The sequence below is a fragment of the Berghia stephanieae genome, chromosome 11, assembly GCF_034508935.2.
Source record: "Berghia stephanieae isolate SIO BIC M18660-M18661 chromosome 11, UCSD_Bste_1.3, whole genome shotgun sequence".
In the NCBI taxonomy this organism is placed as follows: domain Eukaryota; kingdom Metazoa; phylum Mollusca; class Gastropoda; order Nudibranchia; family Aeolidiidae; genus Berghia; species Berghia stephanieae.
In genome coordinates this window covers 31,546,393-31,571,379 of record NC_088370.1, presented here as the reverse complement: position 1 = coordinate 31,571,379, position 24,987 = coordinate 31,546,393, and the positions used below count along the sequence as shown (strand labels likewise).

General features: G+C 37.3%; 3 protein-coding genes across 8 annotated transcripts in view; 1 reads left to right on the top strand and 2 right to left on the bottom strand.

The window, feature by feature from the left end:
* The window catches only part of LOC144956890 (uncharacterized), a 602,990-nt gene that overhangs the window by 279,481 nt on the left and 298,522 nt on the right, over positions 1–24,987 (top strand). The gene's annotated exons all lie outside the window — the stretch shown is intronic.
* Positions 1–24,987, bottom strand: part of LOC144957330 (uncharacterized) — a 190,961-nt gene that overhangs the window by 8,721 nt on the left and 157,253 nt on the right. For all 6 annotated transcript variants that reach the window (XM_078888477.1, XM_078888478.1, XM_078888474.1 and 3 more), the window contains one exon: positions 2,404–2,509. In XM_078888477.1, coding sequence (XP_078744603.1) covers positions 2,404–2,509 — 106 coding nt within the window. The remainder of the gene's footprint in view (positions 1–2,403; positions 2,510–24,987) is intronic.
* LOC144956284 (uncharacterized) lies at positions 12,165–16,772 on the bottom strand. Its single transcript, XM_078886760.1, has 4 exons — positions 16,574–16,772; positions 15,653–15,811; positions 15,067–15,135; positions 12,165–13,673 (listed from the first exon to the last, which is right to left on the bottom strand). Exons 1-4 carry the CDS (start codon positions 16,633–16,635, stop codon positions 12,689–12,691), a joined length of 1,275 nt encoding a protein of 424 aa, XP_078742886.1. The 5' UTR covers positions 16,636–16,772; the 3' UTR covers positions 12,165–12,688.

Genomic DNA, 24,987 nt, shown 5'->3' with positions numbered 1-24,987 from the left:
ACATTCTTTTTCGATGTTTTCCTTTGGGGTGAAATAATAATAATAATAATAATAAAATATATAATATAATAATAATAATAATAATAATAATATAATAATAATAATAATAATAATAATAATAATAATAATAATAATAATAGATCTTTATTGTCCATAAATATGGCAATTTGTCATTTAGTTACACTTGTTATAATGTTAAACGATAACTGTAAGATTGAACAGATATTTCACTCCTACTTATTTTCTCTCTCTCTCTCTCTCTCTCTCTCTCTCTCTCTCTCTCTCTCTCTCTCTCTTTTCCTCTTTGAAGTGAGCAGTGTCAATGGTTGTTATTATGAAGGAATTGAAACTGTTAAGGAATGTTTTTTTGTTTGTTTTTTTTAAAAGAAGACCAAGTAAATTGATTACTTAAATAAGATAAAATTCCCTTTTTTTTTCGTCCCACAGAGGAAATTAATTTGTCTCTAGATCATAATCCAAGGGAAGACTGGAATAGCACAGGCGTCAGCCGCAGTGCAGCGCCGCAAATTGAGCTAGGGCGAGTTGACTTGCTCAAGGCTACACAGCGCAGGGGCATGCAGATAATCGAACTCGGTACCTTTCGGGTATAAGAAGATATCGCTGAATTCACACATGCCACGAGTAAACGGACCAACACACTGAACTTGGTCAACCATGTAACTTCCTATATTGGAATAAGTTGTATGACATCAAACGGGCGAAAACATACGCCTGCAGAAATCGATCGATACTTATCAATGAGCAAGACGTATCGTGTCACGCTGCCAGCTCAACCAAATCGACTTGAACTGATAACCATTTACTCCCTACTATGGAAAATTCGTATTGAAAAACTTGGCCAGAAAACTCGTCCTTCAGAAATCGATCGATTTAAATGACCCTCATCTTGTCAAAAACCTCTCAAACCTGCGACTTCACAAAATGCCACGTTTGAGATTTTTTTGTACAAGATGAGGGTCATTTAAAAGGATCAATATTTGAAGGACGATTTTTCTGGCCAATTATAATTTAAGACATTATTCTCCTGAGTACGGCAGTTTGACGAGTTTAACAAATCTTAATAAGTGACCAATGCAGATGATCAAGTCTAACTCAAGTTCAACTTAAGTTTAATTCAAGTTTAACTCAGCTTGAGCTTTTATATAGCGCAATATCCACTAAACAAGCGCAAAGCGCTTTTCAAGGGTTCCCTGACCAAGAACAACACGTAACATGTAAAACGAGACATGACGCCTGTTTAGGCGATATTACAAATTTTTTTTCCCGACAGGTACAACAATATTGGCGGTCAGGTACTCAGTTTACATCGGAGTATGGTGTGAGAATGTGAGTTAAGAGTCTTTTCCATTGACTCAACTATGGGCCGAAAGCGAGTGTCATACCACTAGACCACATAGCTACGTGCGGCTTTATGGTTCAGAGGTATGACACTTGCCTTCGGGTGGATCGGATCGGAAGGTGCTATGTTCGAATCCCGCTCTGAGCGGTATATAGTAGAATCCTCGAAAATTCTCTTTACTCGCATTCACTCATCGTATTCAGGTGTAAAATGTGTATTTGACCGTTGTCTCTGTCAGAAAAAAAAATATTTTGTTCTATTCCCTAACTGTTACAGGCGTCATGTTCCCTCCTACATGTTAATTTTTGTTATTGGCCATGACCCCTTGTAAAGCGCTTTGAGCACCTGTAATGGATATTACTCTATATAAATCTATATTATTTTTTTTATTGTCCGGTACTCATCCACACCTAGTCGAGTGCGATATTATGTGCTTAGTGCCATTTTAAAATGACATAACACTAGGGCCAGTATTAACCCTCTCCTTACCAACTATAGTAAAATCGTCACATTCGTTACGATACAACCAACATTATTCTTATTCAAATTTCTATTGTACATCATATAATGTAAAGAAAATGAACAGTGTGTTGTAGAGCATTTTTTGCTAAATACACTATTTAACTTATTGCAAGAACTTACTGCTATTGTGCTAGAGTGATAGAAAAAAATATTTTTGTGTTAGTTGGGTGTAAAGTTTTGGGGAAAATCCTGAAAATGGCTGGTGAGGAGAGAGTTAAACTACACATTTGCACCTTAAAAGCATCCCTCGCATCCTGCGAAGACCAGGTACTTATTCATACTTGAGCTTATAGCAGCAAGCAGACAGACAGACAGACAGACAGACAGACACACAAACAGACGGACAGACAGACAAACATACAGGGAAGCAAGCAGACAGACAGACAGATAGACAGACAGATATATTAGAGTAAAAATCACCCCTCACATTCAGCGAAGACCAGGTACTTATTCATACTTGAGTTTATTGCAGCAAGCAGACAGACAGACAGACAGACAGACAGAAACACAGGAAATCTTACCTCACGTCATTGCAAGTGAATGTCGGGGCGATGAATCGGCTTGGCTTGTTCTCCCCGCACGTCACTGTTTTGTTGAGAACGATATTCATCTCAGGGAAAGACACATCTGGGGAATCACAAAAATGAGACAGTTTTATAGATGCTGTCCACTTGGCTAAGAATCTCACGACATTGTCATCCGCAGGTATAGATAGTTCGAAGATGACGTCACTCAGGTCTTTGTTATTTTTTATTTTTTTTGCAATCTGCGTTTATGAGTAATGTTCACTGAACTGTATTAACCCGACTATAAACGTTCATGGATACACACACTTTTGTGTGTTGGTCCGTTACACTTCCGGATGGCAATGTTATGAGCTTCTTAGCCAAGCGCATACTATCTATAGCGGACCAACACACAAAACTTTTTTAGATGAAGAGGAGTACATTCCGTTGATATTTATATATTTTGATTGTCAGTCACGCTGAGGACTTCGAGCTTACTACTACTACTACTTACTACTACTACTACTACTACTACTACTACTACTACTACTACTACTACAATAATAATAATAATAATAATAATAATAATAATAATAATAATAATAATAATAATAATAATAATAATAACAATAATGAAGAACGTTTATAGTCTGGTACAGTTTAGTGAGAAATGCTCATAAATATGAAATGTCAAAAAAACAATAACAAAGACGTGAGTGACGTCAACTTCGTTCTATCTATACCCGGAGAAGACAGAATATGAGACGATGTGAGATTGTGGTCATTAACAATACACATTTGAAGAGCCATCATTCTCGTGTAAAACACACGCTCTGGGCACTTAACAATGTAAATTATCAAGTTGAAAAAGAAAGAAACCCAACAAAAACAAAATACTCTCAAAGCGCTTTACAAGAGGTCCCTGGCCAACAGCAACACTTAACGTGTAGGACGGGACATGACGCCTGTTAGGCGATATTACAATTTTTTCTTTCGGACAGAGACAACGCTAGGTACTTGTTTTACATCTGAGTACGGTGAGACAATATGAGTAAAGACCCTTTTCCAAGGACTCAACTATACGTCGAGCAAAGCTTGAACCCATGACCTTCCAATCCGAAAGCGAGTGTCATACCACTAGACTACATCGCCGCACAATAGGATTCAATATTCGTAACGTCACTTCCTTCCTAATGACGCATGGTAACTTAGTAACACTGGCTCTAAACTATCGGAACAATGGCGGACGCCCGTATAAAATATTTCTCCGGCGAGCATAAAAGCGTAAAAGCATAAAAACAGAGGGGAAAAAACATAAATTTGATCATGTTTTGACTTTTACACATTCTGATCACAAGACATATGAAAAGTTGTAGCCAGCTTGAAGAATAAAAAGTGATGATTTTCTTTGTTTAGAACCAAGATGGCCGCCGTTGCCAGTCGGCGTGACATCAGACTACTGAATGGGTGTGTCTTTTTTACGAAACCCGCCGAAACCCGACAAAGTTATGGGAAGTAGGTAGTAGTGGGGAGTGAACCTGGAACTCAGGGAAGTGTACACCACTGGGGAGTGAACCTGAGACTGGGTTTCGGCGAGTTTTGTAAAAAAGAATTAGTGCTTTTTTTTTACGAAACCCGGCGAAACCGGACAATATCCAGCAGTTATGGGGAGTGAATCCGAGACCCAGGAAAGTGTACACCAGTCGGGAGTGAACCTGAGACTAAGGTTTTGGCGGGTTTCGGCGGGTTTCGTAAAAAAGACACACCGCTACTGAATCCAATTAAGAGTATCAGACTTTAAAATTCTAGGCACACGTTTTAAGAGTATTCCCAATAATCAATAATGAGTCCATAACAGACTGGTTAGAACTGGGCTAGACGGTAGTCGATATCAGTACTCAGTACTTATCGATAATGGTTTCGATACAGTACTCGATAATGACCTCTAGCACTATCGACTAGCGCCCACCCTTAGTTAGACCCGACGGTTGAACAAAACGTAAAATACGACATTGACCTTTGCCGAAAGCGCATTTTAAAACTTTCATAGCTTATTTTAAAGAATAGAAAACGATAGTAAAAAAAGACATTCTTTAAAAAAAAATAGAATAGAGAAAGCGGAAGTCGTATACCGTATGCTTAACCCAAGCCATGAAAACCATACATGACACCCCCCCCCCCCCCCCCCCCCGCACTCCCCACCATACGAGCAAGGCTTACGCCACAAGCAGGAAGACAATAAGAGAGCTTTGTTGTTATTTTTTTTTTTAAAGGGAGATAATGAATGACTCGTGAAACAGGAGATTAAATCAAATCTTTCTATCATGGCTTCTTTTTGTTTGTTCCTGTTCTCTTTCATTAAAAAAAAAATCTTGGGTGGCATGCACGCGCGCAGTGGGTGGGTTGGGGGGGGGGGAGTTAGTGTGTACCTTTTTCAGTTTTCATTTTCACGAAAGGGTGGGGGGGGGGGGGGGGGCTCACGTTTTATTGATTAATATCGTACCCAACACGCACCTATTTGAGGTCTGATAACCAAAAGTGTTATGTATGGGCTCGTTGTTGTAATGGGAAAACTCTCAAACAAACGCGTGATATTGTCCATCACGACAATGTTAATTCAAGCCCATAATAATAGGATTCAATAGTCTGATGTCACGTCCGCCCAGCAATGAACAGCTTGGTTCTAAACAAAGAAAATCGATCGTTTTCATTCTTCAGGCTGGCTAGAACTTTTTCACATGTCAATGTAATCAGAATGTATAAAAGTCAAAATATGATAATATTTATAATGTATTTCTTCTCTGGATACACTCGTCGGAGAAGTATTTCATAAGGGCGTCCGCCATTTTCCCGATAGTTTAGAACCAGTTACTAATGCGTCATTACGAGGGAAGTGACATCACGACTGTTGGAGCATATTGCGTTCGTTTATTTGACCTGCTAATATGGGCACGTGGATTATACATACCCCTTTGATTCTTGTGGAAAATCTGATTTTCCAATAGCGTAACAGCAAAAAACGGTAAGAGGGTTCCATTTCAGCCCTTGTAAAAACAAAAACAAAACAAAAGAACAAAACCCAAAAGCAGCAGTTTAAGAATTTTCTTACATACACACACACACACACACACACACACACACACACATGCGCGCTTTGCGCAAATTATATATATATAAGAAAAGAAAATGACAGTAAAACACCCTGGAGTCCCTTCATGACAAACCATTGAGACAAGATATGGAGGTACATTGGTCAGACATGTGTCAGTCGGAAGGTGAAAATTCCATTTTTGCATATATTTTTTTTTTTCATTTTCTGAAAGAATATGCATACCTAAGCATTTTATCTTTTTTTGAAGTAAATCGGGTGATTTTTCATGAGGTTATGGTCAGATAGATATATGGGGAAAGGTATCCAGCAACTTTTCTCAAATTTCATACTTTTTCAACTTGACCAGATGTAAAAAAATATTTAGAAGTGAAATTAAGCTTTGCTATTTCTCGAAGATGTACAAAAAAATGATTTCATCATTGTTGACAAGAACTCATTTTTGATTTTAAAAACTGACCTTCTAACTAAACTTAGCAATATCTCAGTTCAAAACTTTTGAAACAGAGAGAGAGAAAGAGAGAGAGAGAGAGAGAGAGAGAGACGATAATTAATGTTCGAATAACTATTTACTCTGACAGTTCTGTTCCATGCACATTGGGCAAACACCGGTGAGTGTAATTTTGTTGTTCTTATTATTTTTCATAACAACTGAATAGATACTAAAAATAGATTGTGGCGCGTAACGATATCGTGATCCCAATAATAATTTTGAATGTCAAATTGTTTAATTCGCTTTACATCTCTTCAAATTTTATCGACACATACATATGGGCACACAAACACACACACACACACACATAGACACACACACTAACTCAAACACACATGCACACACACACACACACACATACATCTTTTAACAGCTTTTAAATCTTTGTTGGACGTAATACTCTTCAACAGTCGTAACGTCACTTCCTTCCTAATGACGCATGGTAACTTAGTAACACTGGCTCTTAGCTATCGGAACAATGGCGGACGCCCATATAAAATATTTCTCCGACGAGCATAAAAGCGTATCCAGAGGGAAAAAAAACCCCATAAATTTGATCATGTTTTGACTTTTACATATTCTGATCACAAGGCATATGAAAAGTTCTAGCCAGCATGAAGAATAAAAAGTAATGATTTTCTTTGTTTAGAACCAAGATGGCCGTCATTGCCGGTTGGCGTGACATCAGACTACTGAATCCAATTAATGACGCAATGAATATTTGCAGCCTCTTTTTTTTGAAAAAAATATTTCTTAGTGTTGTTTGTATATTTTGAGATGTGAAGGATAAATTTATGACACACAATCCATTGGAATTGATAACATTGGTTAGCTTTGTTGTGTATATTTTGATGAAGGGGGGGGGGGGGGGGGGGGTGTGGAATGTGATTGATGAATTGTGTCAAACAGAATAGGATGTGATTGATGAATTGTGTCAAACAGAATAGGATGTGATTGATGAATTGTGTCAAACAGAATAGGATGTGATTGATGAATTGTGTCAAACAGAATAGGATGTGATTGATGAATTGTGTCAAACAGAATAGGATGTGATTGATGAATTGTGTCAAACAGAATAGGATGTGATTGATGAATTGTGTCAAACAGAATAGGATGTGATTGATGAATTGTGTCAAACAGAATAGGATGTGATTGATGAATTGTGTCAAACAGAATAGGATGTGATTGATGAATTGTGTCAAACAGAATAGGATGTGATTGATGAATTGTGTCAAACAGAATAGGATGTGATTGATGAATTGTGTCAAACAGAATAGGATGTGATTGATGAATTGTGTCAAACAGAATAGGATGTGATTGATGAATTGTGTCAAACAGAATAGGATGTGATTGATGAATTGTGTCAAACAGAATAGGATGTGATTGATGAATTGTGTCAAACAGAATAGGATGTGATTGATGAATTGTGTCAAACAGAATAGGATGTGATTGATGAATTGTGTCAAACAGAATAGGATGTGATTGATGAATTGTGTCAAACAGAATAGGATGTGATTGATGAATTGTGTCAAACAGAATAGGATGTGATTGATGAATTGTGTCAAACAGAATAGGATGTGATTGATGAATTGTGTCAAACAGAATAGGATGTGATTGATGAATTGTGTCAAACAGAATAGGATGTGATTGATGAATTGTGTCAAACAGAATAGGATGTGATTGATGAATTGTGTCAAACAGAATAGGATGTGATTGATGAATTGTGTCAAACAGAATAGGATGTGATTGATGAATTGTGTCAAACAGAATAGGATGTGTGAGTGGACCTATTGTACTTTTATTATAAACGAAAGATTGTGAAGCGCTTTGAGCTTGGTGAATTGGTGGTAATTCGCTATATATTACTTCTTATTACATGCCACACACACACACACACACACACACACACACACACACACACTTACGTGTATTCGGCCTTAAATGAGGTTTGTGTCATTCAAACGCACAATGAGGCCCTATAGAAAGAACTGCTTTAAACAGTTTTTATAAGACGTTCTGGCAAGAAGCAATCATCCACAAGATGACTGCAACTTTAAATTTGAGTTAAATATTATTTGAAGCTTTATATTGCCACGAATCAAAATGGGGACATGTGGCCAAAGGAGGTCCAATGATAGGTAATGTGTAACCAGTGTGTATGTGGAATGAGGCCTTATGATTTGTGTGAGAACAGATTGAGGTCATAGAATAAAAAAACCCATGACCATAACTTGGTAACTAAGACTCATGAGAGTTGGAGCTTATTCCGGTTTGGGTAAGAATGAAGTAAGACACCAATGATGCATTACTCTCAATAGGATTCAGGATGCTAGTATTATCGCAGAGACACTTTCCCCCAACAAAACCGGTACTTGTTACACCTTGGTTGAATGGAGCAATCAGTAAATTTTCTTGAAAAATTGCAATGGACTTAGCCAGGTTCGAATTTGGACCGCTTGATCCATAGTCCAATCACCTGCCCATTATGCCCCATAAGTACAATGCATCTCATATTAAGCGATAGGGTAATGAATAGTAGATGAAGATTGAAGAAAAAGGATTTTTTTAAAAAAATCAAATGAAACCAATGCCAGCTCAACATGCCTTCTCTCTGTGCCTTTCTGGCACTGATTTGCCTTTAGCTAACTTGTACAAATTATTAATAGTAGTTATAGAGGTTCAAATCCAATACATGCACAAATTTGCTTCCAGACAGGATAAGAGTCGTATTGAATCAGGACCACATCAGCACAATGCATCTTGTACAAGCCGAGCTGGATCTAACCAAACTCCAGTAGCACTGTTTGTTCTTTTGATAAAAACTTCAAACAGCTCTCAAATTTATTTGCAATTTTTGCGAAGAGAACTGAAATACCCATTTTGTTTTTCTATAATCCAGCTACAAAATCTCCCCATGAGCAATATGGGAGCAGGCACTGATAAAGCATGTGCAATTGGTGGATTTGTATGGGACAGTGCGATACAACCCTACTGATTGCATACAACCTCCATCCAACTAAACGTGACCTCTCCAGGCAGGGTGCACTGTATGAAACAAACTTAAAACGTCATCATGAATCATAGACGTGTGACAAAACAAACCACAATGAAACATTTTAAAAATTGCCACAACTGTTGAATAATCATCAAAAGGCAAGAATAAATTTTAAATGAAACTTTATTAAGCACATTTCGATTGACTTTGTATTAATTACAATTACGTTGATTGGGAATGTTCACGAAACTAAATTAAATAAGTGTTGTCATGTTTATCATGAACCAAGAAAATTTCACTTGATTGTTACTGATACACAACCAACCAAATAATATTTCGACGGTTTCAAATCATAGATAATTTTAGTAGCTTTGAATGCCGATTCATGATGTATAAAGATCAAATATAAAAGAAAAATACACAACAAAAATTATAAGCTACATGTAAGCATAACAAGTAAGTTTATGGGGAATATAGGATCCTGTGTTCACCTGTGTTCCTCTTTAGGATCAGGATAGAATAGATTTAATAATAACATTTAAGGTTGATGAAAGAATGAGTAAAAATAAAACTAATACTAACCAGAAAAAGGTATGATAAAAGTCTGATGGACGAATGAAAGCTACTACTTTAGGTAAAAAATAAATTCAAGTTTGAAATGAGTAACACTGAATTGGATTGAAATATTAAGTAACAGCATTAACCATGGCGGTAAGGGTTAGAGGCCCGGGGAAAAATAAATTAAAAAATGATCCTTTTTGAGTTCATCCCATCACACAGAAAGTGCATTGAATTACATTTATCTAAATCATACAAATCATTTAAAAAGTGAAGAAATGTAGGCATCATGATTCATATTTTAACAAATAACATTTTTATTAGGTTTTCAACCAATTTTTCAAATACAATCTATATAATCATAACAAAAACATTTGTGAAAAAAAAAATATGATGGTGATGATGATGATGATGATGATGATGATGATGGTATATCACTTTATTTACTATTCATGTACTCAGATTAATTTTCTATTTTAACTTGATTAGAAATCTTCGGTACTTTATTTCTTGTTGCCATCAATTCCCTTCCATATTGATTGAGAATTCTAAAACATAGCATTTCCAACCTTTTCACAGTGTTAAATTCAGTACTTTTCATAAGTCGTAAGAAATTGTGAATATTAGGATTACCGATTAATCAACATTGAATTAGACAACATATATTTCTTTCATTCACATTCGAGGAAAAACTAACAGACAGTGATATTCATATTCTTGTTTGTTTGTTTGTGGGGTTTAACGGCGCTTTCAACACAAACTAGGTTATATAAGAGCCAATATCCATATTCAATAATCCCAGCAAGCTCACATATATACTTTTTTCTCTAACTTATTTTTACCCCATCTCCCTCGTTCTATTAGAAACAAATGCAAACTTGTTTGTTTATCCAACCCCTGAAAATACCGTCTATTGCAGTGTAGTGGTCAACTGTGCACTAAACCTTAAGTACCATTTAAAGGACAAGGTCAAGTGCAAGTTGGAGATTACTATGGAACAGGAAAAATAGACAAGCAGGTGTTCAGCCCACTGTATCCTTCCTTCACTGGCTCCATGAGTAAATACACTCAACAGTATTAATCATACAAGGCCAATGAACAAGTTAATGTAGCCTATTTAGCCTCTCCCTAATGCCAACTTACTAAGTCTAATTTTTGTGATAGAAATACGGTGAGACATGTTCACCATATTCAAGTATTCTTCATATTTAAATTATGACCTGATGTTCTTGAAAAGTTTAAATGAACCTGTATTTGCCACCTCTTCATTCCATTCTTGTATATACATGCCTTGTATTCTTTGTAAAGAGACAAGAACAAATCAACATGTTTTACACTTTGTAATTCCCAATAAATCCCCAGACCACAATGGTACAATAACGTTTTTACTAGACTAGCCCAGGTGACTGCATTTGGATTAGAAACAGTCATTTTTAACAATTCATCATATATAAAATTATTAACAAAAGAGAGCATTTATACAACACAATATCCACTAAACGTGCTCAAAGCACTTTACAATAGGTCCCCAGCCACAACAACACTCAACACAAAGGGCGGGTCATGCAGCATATTAGACTCGAACATGGGATTTAAGCGCTTTTTCCGATCAAGGACTCAACTACTCAATGGGGTTTGAATCCATGACTTCAATTAACACTGGATCAGAAGTCGTGTTGCTAACCTCTAGACCACATAGCAATACAAATTATCATGTAAAGGAAATAATTTTAAAAGTACTCATGTCACCACAAAAGTTATGTGTGATAGTGCATTTCATTCAGCAAGACAAAGATAAAACACAATCGTCCATTAAAAACACTATTGAATAAAAACTATGTTTGAGTTTCATAACAATCATCCATTAGCTAAAAAAACTTATTAAGCAACAGGCAATTTTATAGACAGACATGTTCAGCCATCGTAAGAGTCATTGATACATGTACACAATATTTCTTATATCAAGAGAAGGTTAAAAAAGAAAGTGACAACAATTTTTATATGGATGTGATATAATCAATCATGTAGGTTACTGTTATTTTTGGACTAATACTTTCCTACAGATTTTTTTATTTCGTTGTAACAGAAATCCTTAACATTTCGCCATGACCTTGCATTTAGACATTGTTCTTGATTTATTGCTCTTTCAATATCTGCTTTACCGGGTACTTTTTTCATTCTTATGAATACCGAAAGGTGTTTAAGAACGGCATGTCTTTCTGCTTGTGTCCATTTATGCCTTTTCCCACTTTTTCTCGTATCAGAGGAATTCTCGTTAAGTCCCACACGTTCATATCTGTCTACAATAGCGTATGGCTCCTTGATCTCACTTGGCCCTAATTCTTGTGTGTCTTTTTGGCATTTCTCCACTTCTTCATCCATATCTGACTCTCCTGAGCTACTGTTGTTATCTGGTTCCAATTCAAAATTTCCTTCCAGTGAGTAGTCCTCCACAGAAGTGCTTTTCCCAGCGTTGATTTTCATAAGTATTTTTGCAACTTTGGCCTTTTGGAGAATGTCATGAGGTAAGCGATAAAAATCGCGGTGAACGCGGATATCATGTCCCAGAAATTGAGCTAACTGGTCTTGTTCAGTGTCAGAAATTTCTAAAGCTTGGATATAGTTGCAACTTGTTTTCTTAAAGACGTCCAGGTAAAAATATGTGGATTGGAAACACCAGCTTCAATTGCCATAACTCTAATGACATCGCTTCCACGATATGGCCTCTCTCCATTTGGAGTAGCGAAGAGGTATTTGCTCTTTATTGATAATCTATCTCTTTCCCTCATGATGATGTCAATCTTGGTCAACATTGAGTGTGTCAGTAGTACAGCTACCCGGCGATTGAATTTGCCTCTGATTTCTATGCGAGTGAATGTTTGAACAAGTCTTCTTTCTGTTTCTGTAAGAGATTGAATGATCTCATCATCAACGGGTTCCTGATTTTTTTTGCCCATTTCTAAATTCTCTAGAGTCAAACGCTGAACCTCACCACCTCTTTTTCTGTTGAAAAGAGAAATTTCACACAAAGCTGCTTTTGCTACAGAGGGATAATCATCCACTTTTAGATTCTTAACATAACTGTACAGTTTTTCTACATCCTGACAACAAGGGAGTAGTTGGGGGCTGTTGAACTTCCTTCTTTCTAGTGATTGGCTTGCTGATCACACCAGTTTCCAGTGAAAAGGGATAAAAAATTATCAGCATTATCTTTCTGCATTTGGTCACTCTTTTGGATGGCATGTGACTTCAGTATGAATGCACATTTCTTTACAGAGAATCCGAGCTTGAGAGCAAGGGAACCCTTCCCAAATGAATGTGTTTCATCCGAATACTCTGCAACACTGCGGACAGATTCGACAAGGGTGTCAAAGTTTTTCACAAGGAGAGCATCTGTGAGGGATTTAATATTTCCATTTGACCGATCTTCTAAATCTATTACGAGTCGCGCAAGTTCTCTCATTCTACCACTAATATGGCCAGCAGTGTGCTCTTCAACATCACGTTTGTGGTATGTTCGCTCTCCAAATGCAATAATCAATGCATCGCTTTTTGCCTTCTGGGATATCGAGTCATCTTTCATCTTTAGTAAGACATTTTGCCACAAGGACTTTGAAACATTCTTTGGTACAGGTAACATAAGACTCCCTTCCCTATAGGCCCGTCTAGGTTTTCTTGTACAGCAGGTTAAGGAATGAGCTGCTACTTTCTTTTTGCGATATAAGCCTTTACAAGTGGGACAGGGAACAAGTGCATCAACTTGTACATTTTTTCCTCGATATTTTGGAATCAATATACCTTCTTCTTTTTCCAATACATCAAAGTTATGTTTGTAATCTCCTTCTTTTATTATCTTCACCCAAGCTTTCCTTCTCTCATAAGACCCTTTTGGCAATGACAATATTTGGCCAACCGATAACTCATTTTTGTGCTTCATTTCTAAATGTCTAGCCATTTTGATAATCTGTTTATCACAATAAAAACATGAATGATATTTACTCCATTTCTTAAATTGTGGCTGTATATCAATTGGTGGAGCGTTCGTGTTTGTTGTGAACAGCATGGGATACTGAGGGCTTGCACTTCCAGAAGAAGAGCAAGAATCGCTGATGTGTTGATCCACCGGGTAGCTGAGAAATAAGAAGAAATAGAACAATTATAATGTGGCTGGATAAAAATGGAGTGCGATTTTCTTATTTTTCTCAGTCCACTCATGAAAAGATACAATTTACATGAACATTTCAATGAATTTACACTCTAGCCAAAAGCAGTCAGGTCGGCAATTTTTTATCTTCATTTTTTCACCCCATCCACCCACCATCACAATGGATTCCACACATGTTGGACCTCTATTTGAAAATGTCCTCATTGTGTGGCTTGTGTAACCTATGGATGTCCTCATTTTGACGCCTTTACAAGAGCACAAACACACACATGCAAAAAAAAAAAGAAAAGAAAAGATAAAAAACATTACCACACAAAGCAAACGTCTAAAAAGACCAGAGATAAAGAAAAGACGTGTATCATAATAAGACAGAAATAAGTAAGCCAAATGGTTATGTCACTCGCCTTTGGTCCTCGAGGGCAGGGGTTCGAATCCCACAGTGGAATTTTTTTCTCAAAACCAGAGTTTTCACGGCTGTATCCCATAGTTCTATCGCACACTTACTTTAAATGCACACTTACTTTAAATCGGAGGTGTCGCCTTTTATATAACCTATTCTGTGTTTAAAGGGGCGTTAAAAAAATACCCTTTTTTTAAGAGATAAATAACAATATAAAGTCAATTTCGCATTCAAGCACACTTTTCTCTCCTCACAAACGCCGTGCTTGAATCCGGCATCTATTGTAGTAGTTGTAATAATAGTGGCCGAAGTGGAACCACGTCTCATCAATTGGAATAGTCAAGCCATATTGAACATGATGGGTGAATGGATGGGTGACAAAAAACTTGTCTCCCAGAAATTATTGTCAGGGCGTTGTGTCCTTTAAATGCATTAGCTCACTCAACTCAGGTGTAAATGAGTACCTGGCAGTTAAGACAGCTCTGCCTTTGTCCCATTAAATTGTAACGCACCTAACAGGTCGCCTGTCTTGTCCTATGTGTTACATGTTTGCTGTTTATTGGGGAAAGTGAATTGTCATTGTAAAGTGCTTAGACCGTAGATAAGCGCTTTATAAATGCAACCTTTTTTATTCTTTTTACCATACTTTGTTTTCATAGGAGATCAGTTAAAATGAGATCTCAATTATAATGAGACATTTTGATTGGAATGGAGGTCACAATGCTTAATACGAAATGTTTGGGAACAAGAAATTACCTCAGATTAACCGTCTTTCCAGATTATTCACTATAGACAATACAATAGAGAAATAGGTTGGGTTTTTTTGTTTTTTTTTGCATTACGGATTAACCCACAGTTTTGGACTAGCCTTTTCGGTGCTTATGTATATATTTAATTTTTATTTACTTAGCAATATGATTAACACTGGACTAAGAATTTTCAAATCCCATTTGCCTACCTTGAACTTTTATTTGATATCTCTTCGTCTGAAAGTTTAATGTCTTCTTCATCGGTGGAATTGGGCTCCCTGAAAGAAAATGGTTTCATATATATTATATATATATATATATATATATATATATATATATATATATATATATATATATATAATAATCTGTATTTGTTCCTTTACAGAACAATTGAACAAATAAAATATTTAAAATTAAAAAAATAAATTGCTACATAAAAAAGAAGAAAAAGAAGGAACAGGTACCACAGAACATATAATTTATTCTAACAGCTTCCTGGAAACTTACACAATATACATGGTAGTGTAGTACTCTCACCATATTCACATCTGTGATGAATGTCGTAATAAATGTTAAGTGTCTCAAAAGGTCACACCGACCAGACGAAAAATCACATATTGCTCAAGGTCATTAGTCTGACCACTAACCATCAAAATTATTATCAATATCAATATTATAGTCAACGTGATTTCTCTTAATAATTAAAAAATGTTGAATCATTCCAGGAGAGTAGATAATTAATTTTCAAGAAATAATGAGGTTAGCAATCCCAATTATATTACTTTTAAAACATACCATTCACTAGAGGAACTATCAGTGAAAGGATTTCTGATAGAATCAGGGTCACTCGGGTCAAGTTCTGCTTCTGGTTTTAAGATGTCGTGTTTCCTGTTTACTTCATTATCTTCATCCTCTTTCGGAGATTCTGATACTTTGTTGTCTCTTTGTGATTTTCTGTGTATGAAATATCAAAACCCAGTGATTAGGTCTACCATTACAAATGATACGACGAGATGAGCAAAGACTCATTAAAAGTAAGTGACGATAACAGCAACAATGATAATATTAAAGGTAAAAGTTAAAGCATTTTTGTTGACAATGGTGATGATGGTCATGATCAGAGTGTGAGTTCAGTGACTGTAGGTAGTGGTGACAGAGAAAATGTTAGTGATAGTGATGGAGAACGTTATGGTCAAGTGGTATTCTTACTTAACTTATTTATATATTAATAAGACATCAAGTTGGTTTTTTTTTTACATGACTTGATACAAGAAAGCGAGCACACAGGGAAAATTTCTATCAATGCATTATTTAATTATATATCAATTGGAACTGTTTCAGTGTTCACTGCCAACTTAGTTTCCAGCCTGTTATAACCCCTACCCGAGACACAACAATGTAGATCGAAGTAAGCGCGTCATGACCAGATCTAAACATTGACTTATATTCTTACAAACTACACATTTGTTTCAAATTTTACAATAGATGCTGACACAATAAGGAAATATTGCCATAGAATATTTAATCCGAAAGAAAAACTAATGACACGGTTGGTATTTTTCTTCAATAGTCAAAAAAGAGCACAAGTACAAGGCACAGTCACAACTTTGTCGAAGTCGAAACTGTGTTTACATGAAAGTCTGAAAGAAAGTTATGAAGAATAATTAGTGTGACTACTAAGTAATAAAAACAAAATACTATAATTTAATATCTTACCTTTCATTTAATTCCTGCAAATGCGAAAAAAAGTTCTTGAAAGTCAAACGTTTAGTAGACATGTTGATTTTAGACCCTCGCAAACTTTTTCTAGTGTCGAGCGGAAGTCTCGATGATACCTCAAGTCATCGGCCACCAACACTCAAAACTTCCCGAACTCGATGACCAAGGAAAAGTCGGGAATTCCCGAGAAGTAGCACTTCAACTGAGCTTTGGATGGCTTTTTGTATTAAAACTTAAAATACATTAAATAAATTCACTTTGTATAATAATAAAACATTGATACCTATAACCATTTTGATCTATTTACGACGTTTGTGTTTTGTTAGCTGTTTAAAATATGATATAACGTCAATACCCAATACCAATGACTAGGTATTGAATGAAAGCACCGATGACTAGAGCGATTCTCGAGACTTTTTTGAGTCTCGAGACTCAAAAAAGCATCGAGACGCAAAAAAGACTCGAGCTTCGCTGGAATCATCGCCGACGAGAGAGGGGTGAACAATGCAGATAGTACACATTGTTAGTAACGCGTGCGTCGCTCGCGCAGTATAGTCTCGAGACTCGGGACTCGGGACTCAATACGAGAAGCATCGACGACCAAGATTCTCGAGACGAGAAAAGCATCGAGAACTAAGTGGAGGTCGGGAAATTCTCAGTCGTCGATGACCTGACTTCTCAAAACCTAAAGCATCGTTGACCTTTTGGTGACCCGGATGACCTCCTTTTTACAGGAAATCGAAACTAGAACAATCGGAACTGCTATTAGGTACTAAACTCTTATTTGATTGGCTGAAATCAGCCAATCAAATAAAGCATTTCAAAAGATGACACGAGAATGACTTGCTCATGAGCCCATGGGTTGTGTGTGAAAATAAGATCAAAATATGTGTATAATGGGCTATACACACGTTACCAATGAAGTGGACAAAATGAAGTCTTCGTTTTATTTCCACTTCAGGTCCTCATTCTAGACATTACATAGACCATAGAGGTCTTTAAAAAATGAGGTCCAAAATGTTGGACCTCTATTTGAAAATGTCCTCATTGTGTGGCTTGTGTAACCTATGGATGTCCTCATTTTGACGCCTTTACAAGAGCACACACACACACACTCACACACACATACACACACACACACACAAACGCACCAGTAGCATAGTTATTAAATAATTTGTATTTTATCACCTTTGACTCGGAATCTATCTCGATTTCTGTGACAGTGATATTGATTTGAATAGAACGTTGGTCTACAACACAGTTCTTTCCGCCGGGTCAAACAGGCTCAGCTACCCTATCATTGCTTGGTTGTCGGGAGGGGTGAGGGAGAGGGTAAAAAAATAAATGCGGGTCGAGTTTTCTCACTTCCTGTGCCGGCCGTTCTGAATTGATCATTCTGCAACCGCCCCTGACAGCTGTCTACAGTCTCGATATTTTTAGACTTTTTGTAGACTGGGAAATCACGCAAATGACGCTGTTGTAGATTAGAGAGAAAGATAGATAGAGAGAGAGAGAGATAGATAGATAGATAGATAGATAGAGAGCGAGAGAAAGAGAGAGAGAGAGAGAGAGAGAGAGAGACTATATTTGATATTCGAATAACTATTTACTCTAACAGTTCTGTTCCATGCATATTGGGCAAACACCGGTGAGTGTAATTTTGTTATTTTTATTATTTTTCATAACAACTGAATAGATACTAAAAATAGATTGTGGCGCGTAACGATATCGTGATCCCAATAATAATTTTGAATGTCAAATTGTTTAATTCGCTTTACATCTCTTCAAATTTTATCGACACATACATATGGGCACACAAACACACACACACACACACACACGTAGACACACACACTAACTCAAACACACATGCACACACACACACATACATCTTTTAACAGCTTTTAAATCTTTGTTGGACGTAATACTCTTCAACAGTCGTAACGTCACTTCCTTCCTAATGACGCATGGTAACTTAGTAACACTGGCTCTTAGCTATCGGAACAATGGCGGACGCCCGTATAAAATATTTCTCCGACGAGCATAAAAGCGTATCCAGAGGGAAAAAAAAAACCATAAATTTGATCATGTTTTGACTTTTACATATTCTGATCACAAGGCATATGAAAAGTTCTAGCCAGCATGAAGAATAAAAAGTAATGATTTTCTTTGTTTAGAACCAAGATGGCCGTCGTTGCCGGTTGGCGTGACATCAGACTACTGAATCCAATTAATGACGCAATGAATATTTGCAGCCTCTTTTTTTTGAAAAAAATATTTCTTAGTGTTGTTTGTATATTTTGAGATGTGAAGGATAAATTTATGACACACAATCCATTGGAATTGATAAAATTGGTTAGCTTTGTTGTGTATATTTTGATGAAGGGGGGGGGGGGGGGGGGGGGGGAGGGTGTGGAATGTGATTGATGAATTGTGTCAAACAGAATAGGATGTGATTGATGAATTGTGTCAAACAGAATCGGATGTGATTGATGAATTGTGTCAAACAGAATAGGATGTGATTGATGAATTGTGTCAAACAGAATCGGATGTGATTGATGAATTGTGTCAAACAGAATAGGATGTGATTGATGAATTGTGTCAAACAGAATCGGATGTGATTGATGAATTGTGTCAAACAGAATCGGATGTGATTGATGAATTGTGTCAAACAGAATAGGATGTGATTGATGAATTGTGTCAAACAGAATAGGATGTGATTGATGAATTGTATCAAACAGAATAGGATGTGATTGATGAATTGTGTCAAACAGAATAGGATGTGATTGATGAATTGTGTCAAACAGAATAGGATGTGATTGATGAATTGTGTCAAACAGAATAGGATGTGATTGATGAATTGTGTCAAACAGAATCGGATGTGATTGATGAATTGTGTCAAACAGAATCGGATGTGATTGATGAATTGTGTCAAACAGAATAGGATGTGATTGATGAATTGTGTCAAACAGAATCGGATGTGATTGAAGAATTGTGTCAAACAGAATCGGATGTGATTGATGAATTGTGTCAAACAGAATAGGATGTGATTGATGAATTGTGTCAAACAGAATAGGATGTGATTGATGAATTGTGTCAAACAGAATAGGATGTGATTGATGAATTGTGTCAAACAGAATAGGATGTGATTGATGAATTGTGTCAAACAGAATAGGATGTGATTGATGAATTGTGTCAAACAGAATAGGATGTGATTGATGAATTGTGTCAAACAGAATCGGATGTGATTGATGAATTGTGTCAAACAGAATCGGATGTGATTGATGAATTGTGTCAAACAGAATAGGATGTGATTGATGAATTGTGTCAAACAGAATCGGATGTGATTGATGAATTGTGTCAAACAGAATCGGATGTGATTGATGAATTGTGTCAAACAGAATAGGATGTGATTGATGAATTGTGTCAAACAGAATAGGATGTGTGAGTGGACCTATTTTACTTTTATTATAAACGAAAGATTGTGAAGCGCTTTGAGCTTGATGAATTGGTGGTAATTCGCTATATATTACTTCTTATTGCATGCCACACACACACACACACACACACACACACACACACACACAAACGCACCAGTAGCATAGTTATTAAATAATTTGTATTTTATCACCTTTGACTCGGAATCTACCTCGATTTCTGTGACAGTGATACTGATTTGAATAGAACGTTGGTCTACAACACAGTTCTTTCCGCCGGGTCAAACAGGCTCAGCTACCCTATCATTGCTTGGTGGTCGGGAGGGGTGAGGGAGAGGGTAAAAAAATAAATGCGGGTCGAGTTTTCTCACTTCCTGTGCCGGCCGTTCTGAATTGATCATTCTGCAACCGCCCCTGACAGCTGTCTACAGTCTCGATATTTTTAGACTTTTAGTAGACTGGGACAATCACGCAAATGGAGCTGTTGTAGATTAGAGAGAAAGATAGATAAATAGAGAGAGAGAGAGAGAAAGATAGATAGATAGAGGGAGAGAGAGAGGGGAGAGAGAGAGAAAGTGAGAGAGAAAGAGAGGGAGAGAGAGAGAGAGAGGGAGAGCGAAAGAGAGAAAGAGAGGAGAGAGATAGAAAGGGATAGAGAGGTAGAGAAAGAAAGAGGGAGAGGGAGAGAGAGAGAATGAGAGCGAGAGAGAGAAAGAAGAGAGAGAGAGAGAGAGAGAGAGAGAGAGAGAGAGAGAGAGAGAGAGAGAGAGAGAGAGAGAGAGATAGATTTTGCCATTTTACAGCAGTCAAGGAAGTATTTATATATTACCTATGCATTTCAGAAAATAGAATGAGTACCCACCATCTCAAACGGGTACCAACTCGGGTTCACTTAATTAGATGGAAATCTTTAAAAAATGACGCAAAATAGTGTCCACCATTACAGCAATGTTAACCGAGGTTCGGATATCAGAGCTGCATATATTTATGCGAAGTGACTATTCTCACCCCCCCGGATGCTAGTCTTCATAATAGTAGTCCAGTAGTCCACAATTGTTGTATGTTTAATCCAAAGGTTGTCATGCAGTAATTTGTTAAGTTTCTTGTCACAAGTTGCACAATTAAAAAAAAAAATTAATCAAATCCAAATCGAAAAAAGCCGGCGACGTTCTTTTCGGTAATCCAATCGGCCGGGGGGGGGGGGGGGGGGGGGGGGGGGGGGGGGGGGGGTGAGAATAGAGGCAGCCATATTTATGTGTACCATCGGTGCAAGTCGATTGATCGGCCCTCTACCTATATCCTAAAATTTTAATAAAGCTATTACTAGGTTGTAACGGCGGGTCGCATTTCCATAACCTTGACCTTGTTTACATTCCATATATCCAAAAAACGCCAGACGAGAGACGCGCAAAGTTCTTGTTGCCCATTGTCAAGGCTAACACGCTGTGTGTTCGGTGTACCCTGCCCTTTGTGCAAACTGTATGTTTCCGAGGGGAAAAGGGGGAAAGGGGGAGGGGGGGGGGAAGGGGGAAAGGGGGAGGGGGGGGGGGGGGGCGGAGGGTTGTGAAGGTAGGGGGTAATTTTTTAAAATTTTTATATCATTACTTTTTCTTAAATTATGTGTGTTATCGTTGTTGCTGGGTTAGCCTAGGCCTATAAGATTATATAAGCAGTATGTGAGCCAACGCACGTAAAGAATAATACCTACTAAATGGAAGGGCTTCGTGACATCGTCATTGATAAGGGGGTGAAAACAATGACTGAGAGAGGCACGGGGATATCATTAAAACATCCGGCTTAGAATTAATTTGATTTTATATTTATCGTCTCTCTTCTCTTATCCATCCTCTCTCTCTCTCTCTCTCTCTCTCTCTCTCTCTCTCTCTCTCTCTCTCTCTCGTTGCCTCGTTGTTCTCAATCATTCTCTCTCGAACTATCTTTTTCTCTATTTTCCTACCTCTCTCTCCCTCCCTCACAAAAATACACACACACAGTTAAATACACACACACACACATGCACTCTCTTTGTCTCACACATTCTTCCTTTCCCCTTTCCTCTGATTTGTTTCTATCGTTCTCTCTCTCTCTCTCTCTCTCTCTCTCTCTCTCTCTCTCTCTCTCTCTCTCTCTCTCTCACACACACACACACACACTTTCTCATTTTCTCTTTATATATATCTGAAACGCTCTCTCAATTTCTCTTTTTCTCTCTCTCATACCACACCTCTCACCTTCTCTCTCTCTCTCTCTCTTCTCTCTCTCTCTCTCTCTCTCTCTCGTTGCCTCGTTGTTCTCAATCATTCTCTCTCTAACTATCTTTTTCTCTATTTTCCTTCCTCTCTCTCCCTCCCTCACAAAAATACACACACACAGTTACACACACACACATATGCACTCTCTTTGTCTCACACATTCTTCCTTTTCCCTTTCCTCTGATTTGTTTCTATCGTTCTCTCTCTCTCTCTCTCTCTCTCTCTATCTCTCTCTCTCACACTTTCTCATTTTCTCTTTCTCTCTCTCATACACACTCTCTCACTTTCTCTTTTTCTCTCTCTCTCACTGACTCTCTATCATTCTCTCTCTCTTTCACTCTCTCCCTCTTTCACCCGCTCTCACCCTCACACACTCTCTCTCATTCTATCTCCCTCACTTTCCCTCTCTCTCACTCTATCACCCTCATTCTCTCTCTCACTCTCTCTCTCTCTCGCCCTCTCCCTATCTCATACACACGCTCCCGCTTTCTCTCTCTCTCTCTCTCTCTCTCTCTCTCTCTCTCTCTCTCTCTCTCATACACACGCTCTCGCTTTCTCTTTCTCTCTCTCTCTCTCTCTCTCTCTCTCTCTCTATCTCTATCTATCTATCTATCTATCTATCTATCTATCTATCTATCTATCTATCTATCTATCTATCTATCTATCTCTCTCTTAAAAACTAAAAAAAAAAAAACTTTAAACAACACAATAGATTGCTCGTAGAATCTTCAGTCCCCTTTTTCAACAAATTCCCTTTGTCTTACTTGTCCTTTTGTGCGTTTAACTTCAGATCTACTCTTTTCCCCTTTCATTCCCTTTTTTACTGGCGCTGAAATGACTTAAACGTATTCAAACGCCGTAAAATTCCTAAAAACAAAACAAAACGAAATATTAAAAAAATTTACAATGAATAAACAAAACAAAACAAACAACATAAAAAACCCAACAAACTTATATATTGAATTCTAATATATTATCATTTTTTTCTCTTTTCCTTCTCTCTTATCGAATCGCCACTTTAGGCTTCAGGGAGGGGGGGTGCACCGCGGAACAGGCCATGAGCAAGGGTACGAGAAAAAACAGCAAACAGGTGCTGTATTTATAGACCTATCAGCGGCTTATTATACGGTCTGGTGCGAAGGGTTAAATGCCAGCGACATCTATATTATTATGTAGTCCTAGGATAATGCTCGAACTTGCAAAGATCATAAGGTGCAAAAAGACCTTGAAGTTGTTCTCTTCTATCTTAGGGGAAAGACAATTCCACGTCGCGCTGGGAGACGCTACGAGTATTGTAAGGAAATTGAAGAATGGGGTCCCTCAGGGTTCGGTACTTTCGCCAATGTTGCATTTCATTTTTCAATCGCCTGTGTTGTAATGTTGCCCAGTTTGTCACAGGCTCGTTTGTCACTGACCCAGTTTGTCAAAATCCCAGTTTGTCAGAGATCCAGTAAATACTCAAAACATCCGCCAGCCGGATATAACCTATTTACACACATATCAACACACAAAATTATTTGTAACCTTAAACGTTTATAGTCTGATTAATAGAATTTAGGCTCTCTCCCACGTTACTAAATGTTCAATATTGGTCCCAAAATTTATCACAATACCCCAGTCAAACAGTTTCCTACAAGAGCATCGTTAAGTCTATAAATATAAAAATATCAGAAGAATTTTTTAAAATGTAGTTTATAATAATTGAGCTTTTATATAGGGAAATATCCAACTAAACGTGGCTCAACGCGCTTTACATGGGGTCTCTGGCCAACACTCTAAGGCCTGGGAAATTCGTCATTTGGCCACCCTATTGCTAAATTCATTTGCGCGCGCACCTTCAAATTTTATTACCAATAATCTTTGACGGCTCAAAAGATTCGTCTCGATCTATATTAACTCACTCAATCCGAGAGACTTTTGCTACTTTTCGAAATTGGAAAAAAATGTATTAAAAATGAGCATTTACACAGATAGTCTTATTCAAATAGACCGTCTATCATTAACAAGCAAAACAAAAAATCATTACTTCGATACTACGTCTATAATTTGTCTCAGAGAATGTAATAAATAGGCATGGAGAAAAAGTAACCCGGGTAAACTACGGATATAGTCGGTGTTAGGGTTGAGTGAGTTAATTTCCACAATACCTGTTTGTAATAGTAATAGCCTATATTTCTCCCCAAATATTTCGGATTCTCCACTACTAATCTTATAAATATCAATATAAATGCGAAATAATAGGCGAGTGGATAGGCTACGGGAGCCTAGAGAATTTTGACGGGAAAAAAAAAAAAAAATTCTGAATCACAATGTTGTGTATTACTTCCCTTTGTTTTTATTATTCAAGTGACGTAACAAGTAATGGTGACCCAACTCAATACAAGTTCAGTTGCGCAGGAATACAATCAAATGGTTTGTCTATTAATGGCATGAAAGATTCCATTGAATAATTACACAATTTCTAAATTCATCACACAGTAATCTTTGCTGATTGTTATTTTTAAATTGAAGGTGTAATAATCTCTGCAGCTATGTGGTCTAGTGGTATGACACTCGCTTTCGGATCGGAAGGTCCTGGGTACGAGCCTCGCGCTCGGCGCATAGTTGAGTCCTTAGAAAAAGCTCTTTACTCACATTCTCTCACCGTACTCATGTGTAAAATGAGTACCTGGCCGTTAACAGAGTTGCCTTTGTCCGAAAATTTGTAATATCGCTAACAGGC